The 13,804-nt window shown below is 37.4% G+C and overlaps 1 protein-coding gene across 4 annotated transcripts in view; it reads left to right on the top strand.

Moving 5' to 3' along the window:
- The first annotated feature begins 1,546 nt into the window (after positions 1-1,546).
- Positions 1,547-13,804, top strand: part of MOCS2 (molybdenum cofactor synthesis 2) — a 40,508-nt gene continuing 28,250 nt past the window's right edge. For 3 of the 4 annotated variants that reach the window (XR_009531444.1, XM_060092875.1, XM_060092874.1), the window contains exons 1-6: positions 1,547-1,637; positions 2,802-2,946; positions 6,106-6,233; positions 6,871-7,021; positions 7,897-8,020; positions 9,914-10,019. Coding sequence is in view for 3 of the 4 variants with exons in the window: in XM_060092875.1 (XP_059948858.1) it covers positions 2,849-2,946; positions 6,106-6,233; positions 6,871-7,021; positions 7,897-8,020; positions 9,914-9,982 (570 nt within the window). In the remaining variant the exon portion in view is untranslated. Of the gene's footprint in view, positions 1,638-2,801; positions 2,947-6,105; positions 6,234-6,870; positions 7,022-7,896; positions 8,021-9,913; positions 10,850-13,804 lie in introns of those variants that run through there. The other variant, XM_060092873.1, reaches the window with a different exon arrangement.

Raw genomic sequence — 13,804 nt, 5'->3', positions numbered from 1 at the left:
AAGTGTAAATGTGATACAGTTCTAGTGCTCAGATACGTTGAATGCTTTAAGTCTTTAGGGAACAGTAATCATAAAGCAGAAGGTTGGTAGATAAAAAGTGTTAAAGAGAACCCTGCAGTTGAGCGGCGAAAACAGTCGAGCTTCTATAACGGAGGTGACAGGTGTCCAGGAGAGTCCGGGGTCAGCTCTCCCACACTTCAGCCTCTCAGCTGAGGCTAAAGACATGCGTGGTCAGCCCTTTTCCCGTTTAGCGACACCTACAGCTCTCGCCCACCACCGCGACCTATCTACTCGAGTGAACACCAAGTTCCAGGAGCCTGCTGCGCAAACGAAGCGGGGAGAACGGCGGGGAGGAGTTAGCTCTGCGCATGCTTTATGTGGGCGGAGGGGGGCCGGCAGGTTGCGCCTGCGCGCTGCGCGCTGCGCACTGCGCACTGCGTACTGCGTCGATCAGACGCCTCGGCTTCCGCGGCAGGATACCCGGCTAGGGTTCGCTAGCGGGATGGTACCGCGGTGCCAGGTAAGAATGGGGAAGCTCGCCGGCCTTGTGTCTGTCCTCGCCTTTCCCCTCCACAGACCCGGTCCTGCTCGCCCAGACCCCGGCGACGCCACCGCCGCGGCAGGCCCTCCCGACTTCGGAGGCTTTGCTCTGGTCTCCCCAACGAAAGTCAAGTCCATTCCGCGAACTCTTGTTTGCAGGTGACGGCCTGGAAGACCAGCTGGTTTCTAAAGCACCCGCGATATTTGCCCTTGCTTCTCAGATGGTTCGTTTCTAAGAAGACAAGTTTTCAATATAGAAAGAAATGCCCTTAACTAAGAATTCTTTGATGAAATGTGCTCCATCTGTGCATTTGCGAACCCTTGATTATTTGCAGGCCTCTGATTATTTCATAGAGAATGATTTGCTCTCAGTCACAGGTGGGTTATTTTACTTGGTCGGATCGCTTAGATACCAGGCTGTCTGCATAGGTTTGTCCTAGGAAATAGAAGTTTATCCTGTATTTCAGACCCATCTGCTTTTGTAAATATCAGGGTTTGTGTGTTGCATAACTTAATTCTGGACAGCTGGGTTCAGTGTAATGTAGACTGGAATCAAAGGTCATATGACAACCGTGAAGGACGTGTTTTTCACTTATTTGGTCATTTATTTGTGTAATTCATCTCTTGACTCAGACATTTGTTCACTGCTAAAGTATAAAAGGTGCTAGAATTTTATGTTAAAGGCCAACCTAATGGTTTCTAAGAAGATATTGTTAGGATTTTAGTTGTGGCACACATAACATTTATAAAACTAAAAAGCATCTGGAAATTAGTCTGACTTGTACTTAAAACATAAAAATTTTTCAAAATTTGAACTTGTAGGTATGCTGAAATTTTTATGGGCACTTTTAATTTTTTCTAATTTACAAAAAGTGTCTTTGATTAAAGTAATACATTTGAAAAACAAAACCCAGCGTGGACAGTCAGAAAAGGACTATGGATTGTTATTGTTAAAAACATTTTCTTTCTTTTCAGGTGGAGGTGTTGTATTTTGCAGAAAGTGCTGAAATAACAGGAATTCGCTCAGAGACCATTTCTGTGCCACAAGAAATAAAAGCATTGCAGCTGTGGAATGAGTTAGAAACACGCCATCCTGGGTAGTTAAAAATTTGCAGAATGTATATGATTAACACTTTTTAATATTTAAAAATGTGTGAGTAAATGATAAAAGGAAAAAGTTAACTTAGATTTCCATGTTTAATGTCAAAAGGATCATTAGTTGTATTTTTTCTGAAAACTTAAGTTCTAGTATTTAAAAATGCAAAATTCCTTAATAAAGGTTAAAGATATTTTACTTAAAAAACACAGTGAGCTGTGATACTCCCAAAGGGACATGATTATATTTGCTTTTATAATTTACAAAATACTGAAAATGTAGATTCTGCATTTTTGTAACGTTAAATGAAATTGTTACGTGTCCTGTTAAAAATGTGTACTTTAAACTTTTATGTCCTGCCCCTTTTTTAGAGAACTCAAAATATAAATTTTTAAGATTGAAAGAAAAATGAAAGATAACAAACAGCTGCTGCTGAATTTGATTTTTTACAATATTTGATTTTTTTTCTGGTTCTTGAAAACGTATCATTTTACTGCTGTTGTTCGTACCTCAATGAGTCTTTTTTGGAACAAAATATAAAAGTGGCCTATTTGAACGTGTTCCAGGTATATTAGTAGTGTCACTTAAATTGTGTGAATGTTTAACTTGGAAGTCTTAGTGCTGTGTAAAAGACAGCCCACAATGTATGTTCATAAAGAAAATTATTCCTTCTTGATTTCATATCTTTTTAAGTTCTTAAAATTCCCTGATAATCAGTGAAACGTAGTGGGGCCTCTTCCTACTTTACCTTTAACGTTATACCTGCTGAGAGGCACCTGGTGTTTTGGAACCTTTCATGCTATACTTAATATACTTGTATGCTTAGATGGAAAGCTCCTGGGGAGGGCATGTACTGATTAAGAAATTGTCATTTTTTTTTTGACCTGGTCTGAATGTTGTCTCCAGTCTAGTGTTTTTTTGTTTGTTTCTTTAATTCCCCAAGACACCCAACATCCAGTAAAGAGTTGTTAGCAGTTTACTGCATTCTTTGTGGTGAATAAGTATGTTCTTCAGTGGATATATCCTTTCTCTGCAAAATATGAGTTTAATTAGTGATTTTGCAGATGATGCTTCATAAAGTAATATTTATGTAATTTTGATTGCAGCTGAGGAGATTTGGGGTCTAACAGCATTGATACATCTAATTATACTTTTTTCCCTTCAGATTGGCTGACGTCAGAAATCAGGTGATATTTGCTGTTCGTCAAGAATATGTCGAGCTTGGAGATCAGCTCCTCCTGCTTCAATCAGGAGATGAAATTGCCATTATCCCCCCCATTAGTGGAGGATAGTGCTTTTGAGCCACCTGGGTATGTGAGATAGGTTTTTCTTAGCCAATCTTGTGGAGAAGGATCATACAGATAATAACTTACATATGGTTTCCTTTAACTGTATACTCTTTGTAAGGCTGTCTGCACCAACTCTTGGTAAAGCAGCAACTCTTTATTGGTGCAGATGGACTTATGAATACCTATCATCTCTGCATCAGTTGGTTGTAAGCAGTTTAATGTCCTCTTGATTTGTTCATTCTATTGATTTAACATGGTTTATTGAGATTTTGTGTTGGGCACAGCGCTAGACACTGGAGTTTTAATACTCCTATTTTGCAGGAGGGAGAAGTTAAAAAACTTGTCTAAGATCACATAGCTAATAAGTGGCAGAGCCAACATTTGAACTCAGATTATTATTGGACTCTCTGTGTACTTTTCCACAAATATGCTTATTAATACTGGATAATAGCTCTTCTGGGCACAGAGAAATGTAGAAAAATTGCATAGCTGGAAAGTAAAAAGATCACTCTTCGTGAAAAACGCTTACCATTTTCCAGGTATAAAAAACAGCTTTATTATTATAGTTATATTGCTAGTGGGTCTAGGACCCGTGTCATCTTTCCATCTTTCCAAATAAAGTAAGCCACGTCTGAGTAGGATAATGTGTAAGAACATTTCTGTTTTTTAAAAAAATTTAACCCATTATTATTTTTATTATTTGTTTATTTTTTAATATCTTTATTGGAGTATAATTGCTTTACAATGGTGTGTTAGTTTCTGCTTTATAACAAAGTGAATCAGCTCTATGTATACATATATCCCCATATCTCCTCCCTCTTGCATCTCCCTCCCACCCTCCCTACCCCACCCCTCTCGGTGGTCACAAAGCACCGAGCTCATCTCCCTGTGCTATGTGGCTGCTTCCCACTAGCTAGCTATTTTACATTTGGTAGTGTATATATGTCCATGCCACTCTCTCACTTTGTCCCAGCTTACACTTCCCCCTCCCCGTGTCCTCAAGTCCATTGTGTATGTCTGTGTCTTTATTCCTGTCCTGCCCTTAGGTTCTTCAGAACCATTTTTTTTTTTTTAGATTCCATATATATGTTTTAGCATATGGTATTTGTTTTTCTCTTTCTGACTTACTTCCCTCTGTATGACAGACTCTAGGTCCATCCACCTCACTACAGATAACTCAATTTTGTTTTTTTATGGCTGAGTAATATTCCATTGTATATATGTGCCACATCTTCTTTATCCATTCATCTGTCAATGGACACTTAGGTAGCTTCCATATCCTGGCTATTGTAAATAGAGCTGCAATGAACATTGTGGTGCATGACTCTTTTTGAATTATGGTTTTCTAAGGGTATATGCCCAGTAGTGGGATTGCTGGGTTGTATGGTAGTTCTATTTTTAGTTTTTTAAGGCTTCTCCATACTGAAGAACACTTCTTAGTATAGTCTGGAGAGGCAGACAGAATGAGGCTTAATTTGTCAACTGAGAAATAAATAATGTAGAAATTAATAATCATCTCTAATTGAAAACTCTTATAAGTTAGGAATGAAAGAAAACTTTCTTAATTTGATAGTGTTTTTCTCCAAAATCAAGTAAGTATCATATTAGATGGCAAAACTTTGGTTTTATTAAAGAAAAGAACAAGCCAAGGATGCTTATTTATGTTTTTCGCCCATTTCTTCCCCACTCTTCTGGAGGGTAGTGCCCCAGAAGTGAAGAATAAATATTGTAAAGCCAATTGCCTGGCATGTTGATAGAGATTGGATTTTCTTAGTCCTATTATTTGGAAATAACTCTCCGTTAGATATGTATCTCAGTTTTATTTGGAAACTGTGGTCACCATATCACCACCATGATATAGAAAAATACTATTTTTTTTTGAGTTTGTAATTTATTCAGAAAACAATGGGCTGCCTTAGGTGTGTGTTTGTGTGTGATAGTTAGAGCTGTTCTTTGGGAAGACTAGGAAGATACTCAGCAGCATTGTGTATGATTTGAGTGTGTTTGACAGGATTTGTAACATGCAGCTTTAGAATCTATGTTATTATAGAATCAAGTTGTGGGAGCTCAGTGTGGTCTGAAGTTCACAGACGGTGTTTGGGTTACCTGTATCGTATTGCAAGATGAAGTGGAAGAAGCTCAGGTGACATGTACAGGAGGTCGAAGCATCTTGGAATCCAGTAACATCTGAATGGCTTTTTTTCAGTAGCATGGCCCTCTTATCTTAAACACACCTTCCCCAGCCCCCATGCTCTGTCTCAGAACGCTGTTTGTTTCCATAAGTTATCCCTATGTGTGATTCCTATTTATTGCTTTGTTCCTCCTCTAGCATAAGTGCCCTGAGCGCCGGAGCCAGGTCTTTTGTTCCCTGGTCTGTATCCAGTGTGTGGGCTTAGTCTCTGACCCTTAGTGAGTACGAAATAAATGCTTGATGAATGAAATGAGAAATGCATGGCAAAGGACTTGTACAGCATCTGGTGAATAGGCATGCAGTCAATTCCTTTATTTCCTCAGTTACTTAACTGAGGTTGTGCCTGATTATGAAATGAACCCAGTTCCTGTGGAGTCATCATTCTGTTTGCCCTCCTTTTTTGGGTCAAGAAAAAGGCAGTTCTGGGTGTGGTGCTTGGTAATCCAGTGGTTAGAGGTGATGTGTGTGTGGATGCAGGAGATAAGAGTAGCAATTCCAGAGTTTGGAATACGTTGGCAAATGAAATAGATTTCATTTTAAGTGATCATGTTAGTGGTGAGTTCCTTTTTATATCATGCTTGATTTGTTAGGGATATTTGTAAAATTACTGAGTTTTGCTGAAATTTTACACTTGCTTTTTTTTTTTTCCTCCGGTACGCGGGCCTCTCACTGTTGTGGCCTCTCCCGTTGTGGAGCACAGGCTCCGGACGCCCAGGCTCAGCGGCCATGGCTCACGGGCCCAGCTGCTCCGCGGCATGTGGGATCTTCCCTGACCAGGGCACGAACCTGTGTCCCCTGCATCGGCAGGCGGACTCTCAACCACTGTGCCACCAGGGAAGCCCTACACTTGCTTATTTTTATCATTCAGATCAAATCATGCCTCCTAATGCATCTAATGTAGAAAAAATATATAAATTGGAACATAGCCTATAAGTTCGGTGTTTTTACTCTAGTACCAATGTAAAGGTTTGGTAATATTTTATTTCCAGGAAAGATATAAATAAAGTTGAAGAGAAATCGAAAGATATAATAAAATTCACATCTGAGCAACTTTCAGTAGATGAAGTCTCACAGCTGGTGATTTCTCCATTCTGTGGTGCAGTATCCCTATTTGTAGGTGAGTTGTAATTTTCATAGCATCTATTGACTATACAAGACAGTAGAAATTAGCAGGTGTTTCTCATGTTCAGTGTTAATAGTAAGAGGATTTTAAGATATGGAGCAGTTAGCCAAGATTACCCATGGTGGTGAGTAGAAATTTTTTTAGTTCTTGCTTTGTTTTAGTAATCTTCAAATTAACCTATGTTAAAGGCAAAAAAAAAAAAGTAGACTGAAAGTCATTATTAGCAGAGAGAATTCTGATAATCCTGGGAACATAATATTTTCCTTTTAAGGGTCAAATTCTAATTGTTACAAAGGGAATATATACTGGTTTGTCATTTGAATGTTTTCAGTAAACCTGGCTAATCAGTGTCATTTTATTTCCTCATCTTTGTGATGATTATCTTGATTTTCTAATCAAGTTTTTGTGTTTAGAAAATTTCAAAGTAATTTTTAGACAAATTGGTATGCTACTTGTCTATTCAAAAAAAAAGTAGACTAAAAGTCATTATTAGCAGAGAGAATTCTGATAATCCTGGGAACATAATATTTTCCTTTTAAGGGTCAAATTCTAATTGTTTTTTATTCTATTAGTGTGCTTTTTCTACTGTAGGAAGAAAGCTTATTTTGTAATTTTTTTTTTTTAATTTTAGGAACTACAAGGAATAACTTCGAAGGGAAAAAAGTCATTAGCTTAGAGTATGAAGCATATCTACCAATGGCAGAAAATGAAGTCAGAAAAATTTGTAGTGACATTAGGCAGAAATGGCCAGTCAAACACATAGCAGTGTTCCATCGGCTTGGGTATGATTTCCTTTATCAGTTTAAAAGTTTAAGTGTTTTCCGCCTTTGTACTAATTCTGATTCTGGAATCTTTCATTTTCGTCCTGTGTTACCCTGAGAGGGAGGTTTGTTTATCATTCTGGCAGACAGTGCCTTTAAGGCTGCTTGTTACATTGTAACATTTGGAGCATGGCTGATGCTGTAACAAAGTCCAAATGTGCAAGATTCTTTGGCCCTGTTCCCAACAGCCTGTGCTGATGTGTGCTAAAGGCCATGAGACCTTTTCAGAACTGTTTTGTAGTCTGTACCCTGTTTATATGACAGTCTGAGATTTTTTTGATGTAAAAGCCTTTTAAGGTCATTAGATTAGTTTGCTGTTTTGTATCACTAAGAAGAGTGGAGTTCCAGGCTTTGAAAAGAACCCAGCAATGGGACTAAATCTATCATCTATTAGTTATTACTTTGTTATTGGTAACTATAATTTTATTAATGTTATCAATTCTGTTATTTACTATTCATTGCTATTTAATACTTTAAATTCTACATTATATTTATCATGCGATTAGTTTGTATTTCTAGGCATTACCTGGCACTGTGCCTTGTTTGTTTGATCAGATATTTGTTGAATCAGTGAGGTACTTTTCATATTGTTGCCCATTCAGTAAATTTAGTGGATACATGCTTACAGATTAGTCACAAGCTTGGCACCTCCTGCTAAACGCAACTGGGATGAATTACTGTTTTCTAACTACATGGGATGTTTAGGTAAAACAGAACTGGATATTTAGTTCTAGGAATGCTTCACTGGAATTTTTATTTTTTTTCACATGTCTAGTAGATTTTTTAACATGTAGCTTCAGAGGAGATGATGAATTTTTTCCTTCATTTTGTTAAAGCTTAGTTCCAGTGTCAGAAGCAAGCATTATCATTGCTGTGTCCTCAGCCCATAGGACTGCATCCCTCGAAGCTGTGAGCTATGCCATTGATACTTTAAAAGCCAAGGTGCCCATATGGAAAAAGGTAAGTTAAGAAAATATCTAATTTTGTCTTTGGACATGATTTTTCTCAGGAATTTTTAAAGAACAAGGAAGAAGAGTACATACAGAGTATGTACTTCCCTGACTTTATAGGATCTTGTTTTCTTTTTCTAGGAAATAGGATGTTTATGTAATAATCTCCTTTGCAAAATTTATTAAGCATGAAAAATATGTGCCCCAAAGAATGCATGGCCTGGAGAAGACCTCAACAAGTGGTAACAGTTAGAATTCCTAGTCTAGAACGTTCCAGTGGCTCATATATGAAGTATTATCCCTTATATTAGAATTCCCTTGAGTTAGAGGGTCTTTCCTTTGGAGAGCAGGAGTAATGCATGGCTATTTAGTCACTGGCTAAAATAGAGACTTCTCAAGGCAAAAGAGCCTTCTCCTAGAACTCCTTCATTTTAGGAAAAGAAAAGTGGGATATTGCCTCCTTGGAGAAAAGGCATAGTAAGTGGATTTAAAAACCTAAGTAGGAAATTCTATCTTGTTTTCGGTCCATACATCAAACCCATCAATAAAAGCAAACAAGTCCCTGCTTAAATAGATCATTCTGAAGATATGAAAAGGCCCAGCTCCCTGATTTCTCCCCTGGTGGAGTAACCTCAACAGTGGGATCACTCTGTATTCTCAGAAAAGTGTAGTGACACTGAAGAGCCTCACATTGCCCACAGCATTGTGGCTGATAGCAAAGCTGAGGAATGGATTCACTGCCCAGTAGAGCAGAAGGCCAGAGTGAAGGACCAGTGGTGAGATGAGCAAATTGGACTCTGAACCAGCACCTGTGAAATTTAGTGACCATATTTTCTGGATAAAAACTGAAACCCATTGTTATAAGGGGATACTTAGGGATTAGAGGATAGGATATGTGAAAGGAATCTGTCTTAGTGAAGCTCAGATATCTGGTTGCTTTGCTGTGAACAAGGCTGCCACAATTTTGATAGACCATGAGACCCTGGAGAGAGCAAGGTAGGAAAAGTATTCCAGAATGAATTGTGAGCCTGGCTGGAAGAGATTCTTTGCCTTGGAGCAAAGAATGGACAGCCAGCTGACAAAGTAGATGAGATGGTAGGTCCCCCAAATAAGGGAGTGGGTAGGAGTTGGGGGTATACTCTCATTGTGATGCTTCAAGAACTGGCTGGGCTTTCTATTTACTTCTCTGTCTGTAGAGTGTGGGAGGGTGTACAGGTGTTCAGAGGATAATTGAATTAGGATTTCTACCCCTTCAGAAATAGAATCTGACTAGAGAGTGAGAAGAGAAAGTGATATATTCTTATTCCCTTTCTGTTCAAAAATTATCTGAATTCTAGTCTGGTTCTGGTTTCAGCCCATGCTTTGAGATCATCTGTGATACAGGCAAGGGATGGGCAGGTGGGTAGGGCACACACTTACAGGGTGTTTGCCACCAGCATGCAGCTCAGACCTGTTTAGGAACCTTTATGGTGGTCTCTTAATTTCAAAGCTAATGGAAATATCCCTTCGGCCTTTGGAAACGCATATTTAGAAATGTGGAAGTAGTAGGTGTGTCTGGAAAGAAAAAATGTTGAAAGACCTTCCATCTTCCCTACATAAACTTGCCCAGGCTGTCTCCTGTCATGATCCCAAGTGGAATTAATTGTTTATTCCTTTCTGTGTTTGCCCCTTGTCTTGTTAAGGCTTCTTGTCTGTCGTTTCTCCTACTCGACTGGGTCCTTGAGTGTAGGGAGCATGTTTATTCGTTTGTTTGCTCTCAATGCCTTATGCAAATGGCCATTGGATTGTTAAAAGAGGAGCAGATATAAATAGTTGTGATATTCATCCGCCTGATTTATTCAGATATATTTGCATTTATTAAAATGCTCTCCTTTAAATTCTTATTATGGTTCTGCTTTTTTAGGAAATCTATGAAGAATCATCATCATCTTGGAAAAGAAACAAAGAATGCTTTTGGGCAGCCGATGATTAAACCACTTAGGTTTTTAGAGTCTTAAATTTTAAACTTGGTAAATTCTTATCTTTGATCATGTTTTGATTTTTCTTCTCCAGAAGATAGTTTACTGAACATAAACTCTTAACGTTACACTAGTGGAACAAGAGAGGAAAAAAAAGCAAAATAAATGAGTGTTTAGGATGAGGGCTTATTCGGGAACTAGAGATAGAGGAAAGAAAGGCTTTAGGGAAAAAATGGAAGAATAATTTAAATGTAAGGAAAGATGCCTGTGGTAGACATATTATTCTATGACTAAGCTCTAACTGTAACTTGACTCACATTGAGGTGTGGTCCCTCCTCAGTGACTGTCTCAGAGGCTGCCCCCAACCCCCTACCCCTATGCCCAGTGATATCATTGGTGTCAGGGATGCGTTTTGGGAATGTAGGCGGAACTGGAAGGTGTAAAAAGTCCTTATCAGTTACTCTTGGTATGATATATTTTTAGAATTTATATATTTTTAAAATAAGCTAAATAAACACGATTTTAAAAGTTTAAAAGCAATATGCTGTTTTTAAAAATTCAATGATAATACCTAAGATATTTCATCATATGAAGCTTTCTAGTATTTCAGAATCAATAATCTTACCATAATACTTACTGTATTTTATTAGTTATTAGTATTGTATCAATATATAAATCAGCATAAAATTGTTGTAAAACAAGGCAAGCTAGCAACAAGGGTGCTTTGTGTTATAATGTTAGTTATAAAATTGTACCCACAACCAATTAAAAAGGGAAATTATATGATTATTTGGTAAAGTATTTTCAGATAGTTTTTTTTAGCTTAAGCAACATTATCATTAATAAAGTTATGTTTTCTGCAAAATCTTTATACTAAATAATGGTCCAGTTTTTTTTGTTTTTCTTTTTGCGGTACGCGGGCCTCTCACTGTTGTGGCCTCTCCCATTGTGGAGCACAGGCTCCAGATGTGCAGGCTCAGCAGCCATGGCTCACAGGCCCAGCCTCTCCACGGCATGCGGGATCCTCCCGGACCGGGGCACAAACCCTTGTGCCCTGCATTGGCAGGCGGGCTCTCAACCACTGCGCCTCCAGGGAAGCCCAATGGTCCAGTTTTTGCTTGGTCGACCTATATACTATCTTGGTAGATCTTAGTATATAAGTTCCATATAGTTCTTTTTTCTTTTAAATTGAAGTATTGTTGACTTACAATATTTTGTTAGTTTTACGTGTACAGCATAGTGATTTGGGGGGTTTTGCATATTATATTCCATTATAGGTTATTACAATTACAATTCCCTATGCTGTACAGTAAATCCTTGTTGCTTATCTGTTTTATGTATAGTAGTTCGTGTCTGTGAATCCCATACTCGTAATTTGTCCTTCCCCTTCATCCTCCCCCTTTGGTAAACATAAGTTTGTTTTCTATATCTGTGAGTGTTTCTGTTTTGTATATAGATTCATTTGTGTTATTTTTTTAGATTCCACATATAAGTGATATCATATAGCATTTGTCTTTCTCTGACTTCACTTTCTCTATCTGACTTATTTCACTAAGCATAAGATTCCATAAATCCATCCATGTTGCTGCAAATGGTGATTTTGTTTTGTGTGTGTGGTGAGTAATATTCCATTGTATGTGTATGTGTGTATATGTCACATCTTCTTAAGCCAGTCATCTGTTGGGTTGCTTCCCTGTCTTGGCTATTATGTAATCAGTAGTGCTGCTGTGAACATTGTGGTGCGTGTATCTTTTCGAATTAGAGTTTTCTTGTTTTCTGGATATATACCCAGGAGTGGAATTGCTCAATCATGTGGTAGTTCTATTTTTAGTTTTTTAAGGAACCTCCGTACTATTTTCCATAGTGGCTGCACCAGTTTACATTACCATCAACAGTGTTCAAGCGTTCCTTTTTCTCCACATCCTCTCCAGTATTTATTATTTATAGACTGTTCGATGATAGCCGTTCTGACTGTGATAACTCAGTGAGGCGATACCTCATTGTGGTTTTGATTTGCATTTCTTTAATAATTAGTGGTGTTTCATGTGCTTGTTAGTAATCTGTATGTCTTTGGAAAAATGTCTATTTGGGTCTTCTGCCCAATTTTTTATTGGGGCATTTGTTTTTTTGATATTATATGAGCTGTTTATAAATATATTTTTGATATTAACCCCTTGTCAGTTGCATCATTGCAAATATTTTCTCCTATTCTGTAGGTTTTCATTTTGTTGATGGTTTCCTTTGTTGTGCAAGAGCTTTTAACTTTCATTAGGTCCCATTTGTTTATTTTACTTTTTATTTCTTTTGCCTTGGGAGACTGACCTAAGAAAATAATTGCTGGGATTTATGTCAAAAAATATTTTGCCTGTGTTCTCTTTTAGGACTTTTATGGTGTCATGTCGTATATTTAGGTCTTTAAACCATTTTGAGTTTATTTTTGTGTATGGTGTGAGGGAATATTCTAATTTCATTGTTTTACATATAGCTGTCCAGCTTTTGCAACACCACTTGTTGAAGAGATTGTCTTTTCTCTATTGTACATTCTTGTCTCCTTTGTTGTGGATTAACTGACCATAGGTGTGTGGGTTTATTTCTGCGCTCTCTATTTTGTTCCATTTATCTATGAGTGTGTATTTGTGCCAGTACCATGCTGTTTTGAGTACTGTAGCTTTGTAGTATAGTCTGAAGTCTGGAAGGGTTATACCTCCAGCTTTGTTCTTTTTTTCTCAGGATTGCTTTAGCAGTTCTGGGTCTTTTGTGGTTCCTTATAAATTTTAGGGTTTTTTTGTTCTAATTCTGTGAAAAATGTTATGGGTATTTTGATAGGGATTGCACTAAATCTGTAGATTGCTTTGACTGATTTTTTTTTTTTGTATTTCTGTGGTATCAGTTGTAACTTCTCCTCTTTCATTTCTTATTTTGTTTATTTGAGTCCTCTCTCATTTCTTCCTGGTGAGCCTACCTAGAGGTTTGTCACTTTTGTTTATCTTTTAAAAAAAACCAATTCTTGGTTTTATTGATCTTTTCTATTGTTTTTTGATCTCTATTTTATTTATTCCCTCTCTGATCTTTATTATTTCTTTCCTTATGTTGACTTTGAGCTTTGTTGGTTTTTCTTCTAATTCTTTTAGGTGATAAGTTAAGTTTTTTTTTGAGATTTTCCTTGTTTCTTGGGGAAGGCTTGTATCACTATGAACTTCCCTCTTAGAACTACTTTTACTGTATCCCATAAATCTTGTAAGGTTGTTTTCATTGTTGTTTGTCTTCAGGTATTTTCTTATTTCTTCTTTGATTTCATCATTGACTCACTGGTTTTTTTTAAAACCATGTTGTTTATTCTCCATATCTTTGTGTTTTTCTCATTTTTCTGTAGATGATTTCTAGTTTTATACCATTATGTTCATAAAAGATGCTTGATATAATTTCTACCGCCTTAAATTTTTCGAGGCTGTTTTGTGTCTTAGTATGTGGTCCAGCCTAGAGAAAATTCCATGCATGCTTAAAAAGAATGTGTTTTCTGCTTTTTTTTGGATGTAGTGTCCTATACATATCAGTTAAGTCCAGCAGGTCATTTCTGTCATTTAGGACCTCTGTTGCCTTATTGATTTTCTGTCTGGATGATCAGTCCTTTGATATCAGTGGGGTGTTAAAGTCCCCTACTGTTACTGTGTTCCTGTCAGTTGCTCCCTTTATGTCTGTTAGTATTTGCTTTATATATTTAGGTGCTCCTGTATTGGGTGTGTATATGTTAACAAGTGTAATATCCTTTCCTTGTATTGATCCCTTTATTATTATATAATACTCTCCTTTGTCTTTCCTTATGGCCTTTGTTTGAT

Source organism: Mesoplodon densirostris, chromosome 3, assembly GCF_025265405.1.
Source record: "Mesoplodon densirostris isolate mMesDen1 chromosome 3, mMesDen1 primary haplotype, whole genome shotgun sequence".
Classification (NCBI taxonomy): Eukaryota; Metazoa; Chordata; class Mammalia; order Artiodactyla; family Ziphiidae; genus Mesoplodon; species Mesoplodon densirostris.
The sequence above is the reverse complement of the archived record's forward strand: the minus strand, read 5'-3'. Positions and strand labels throughout refer to the sequence as shown.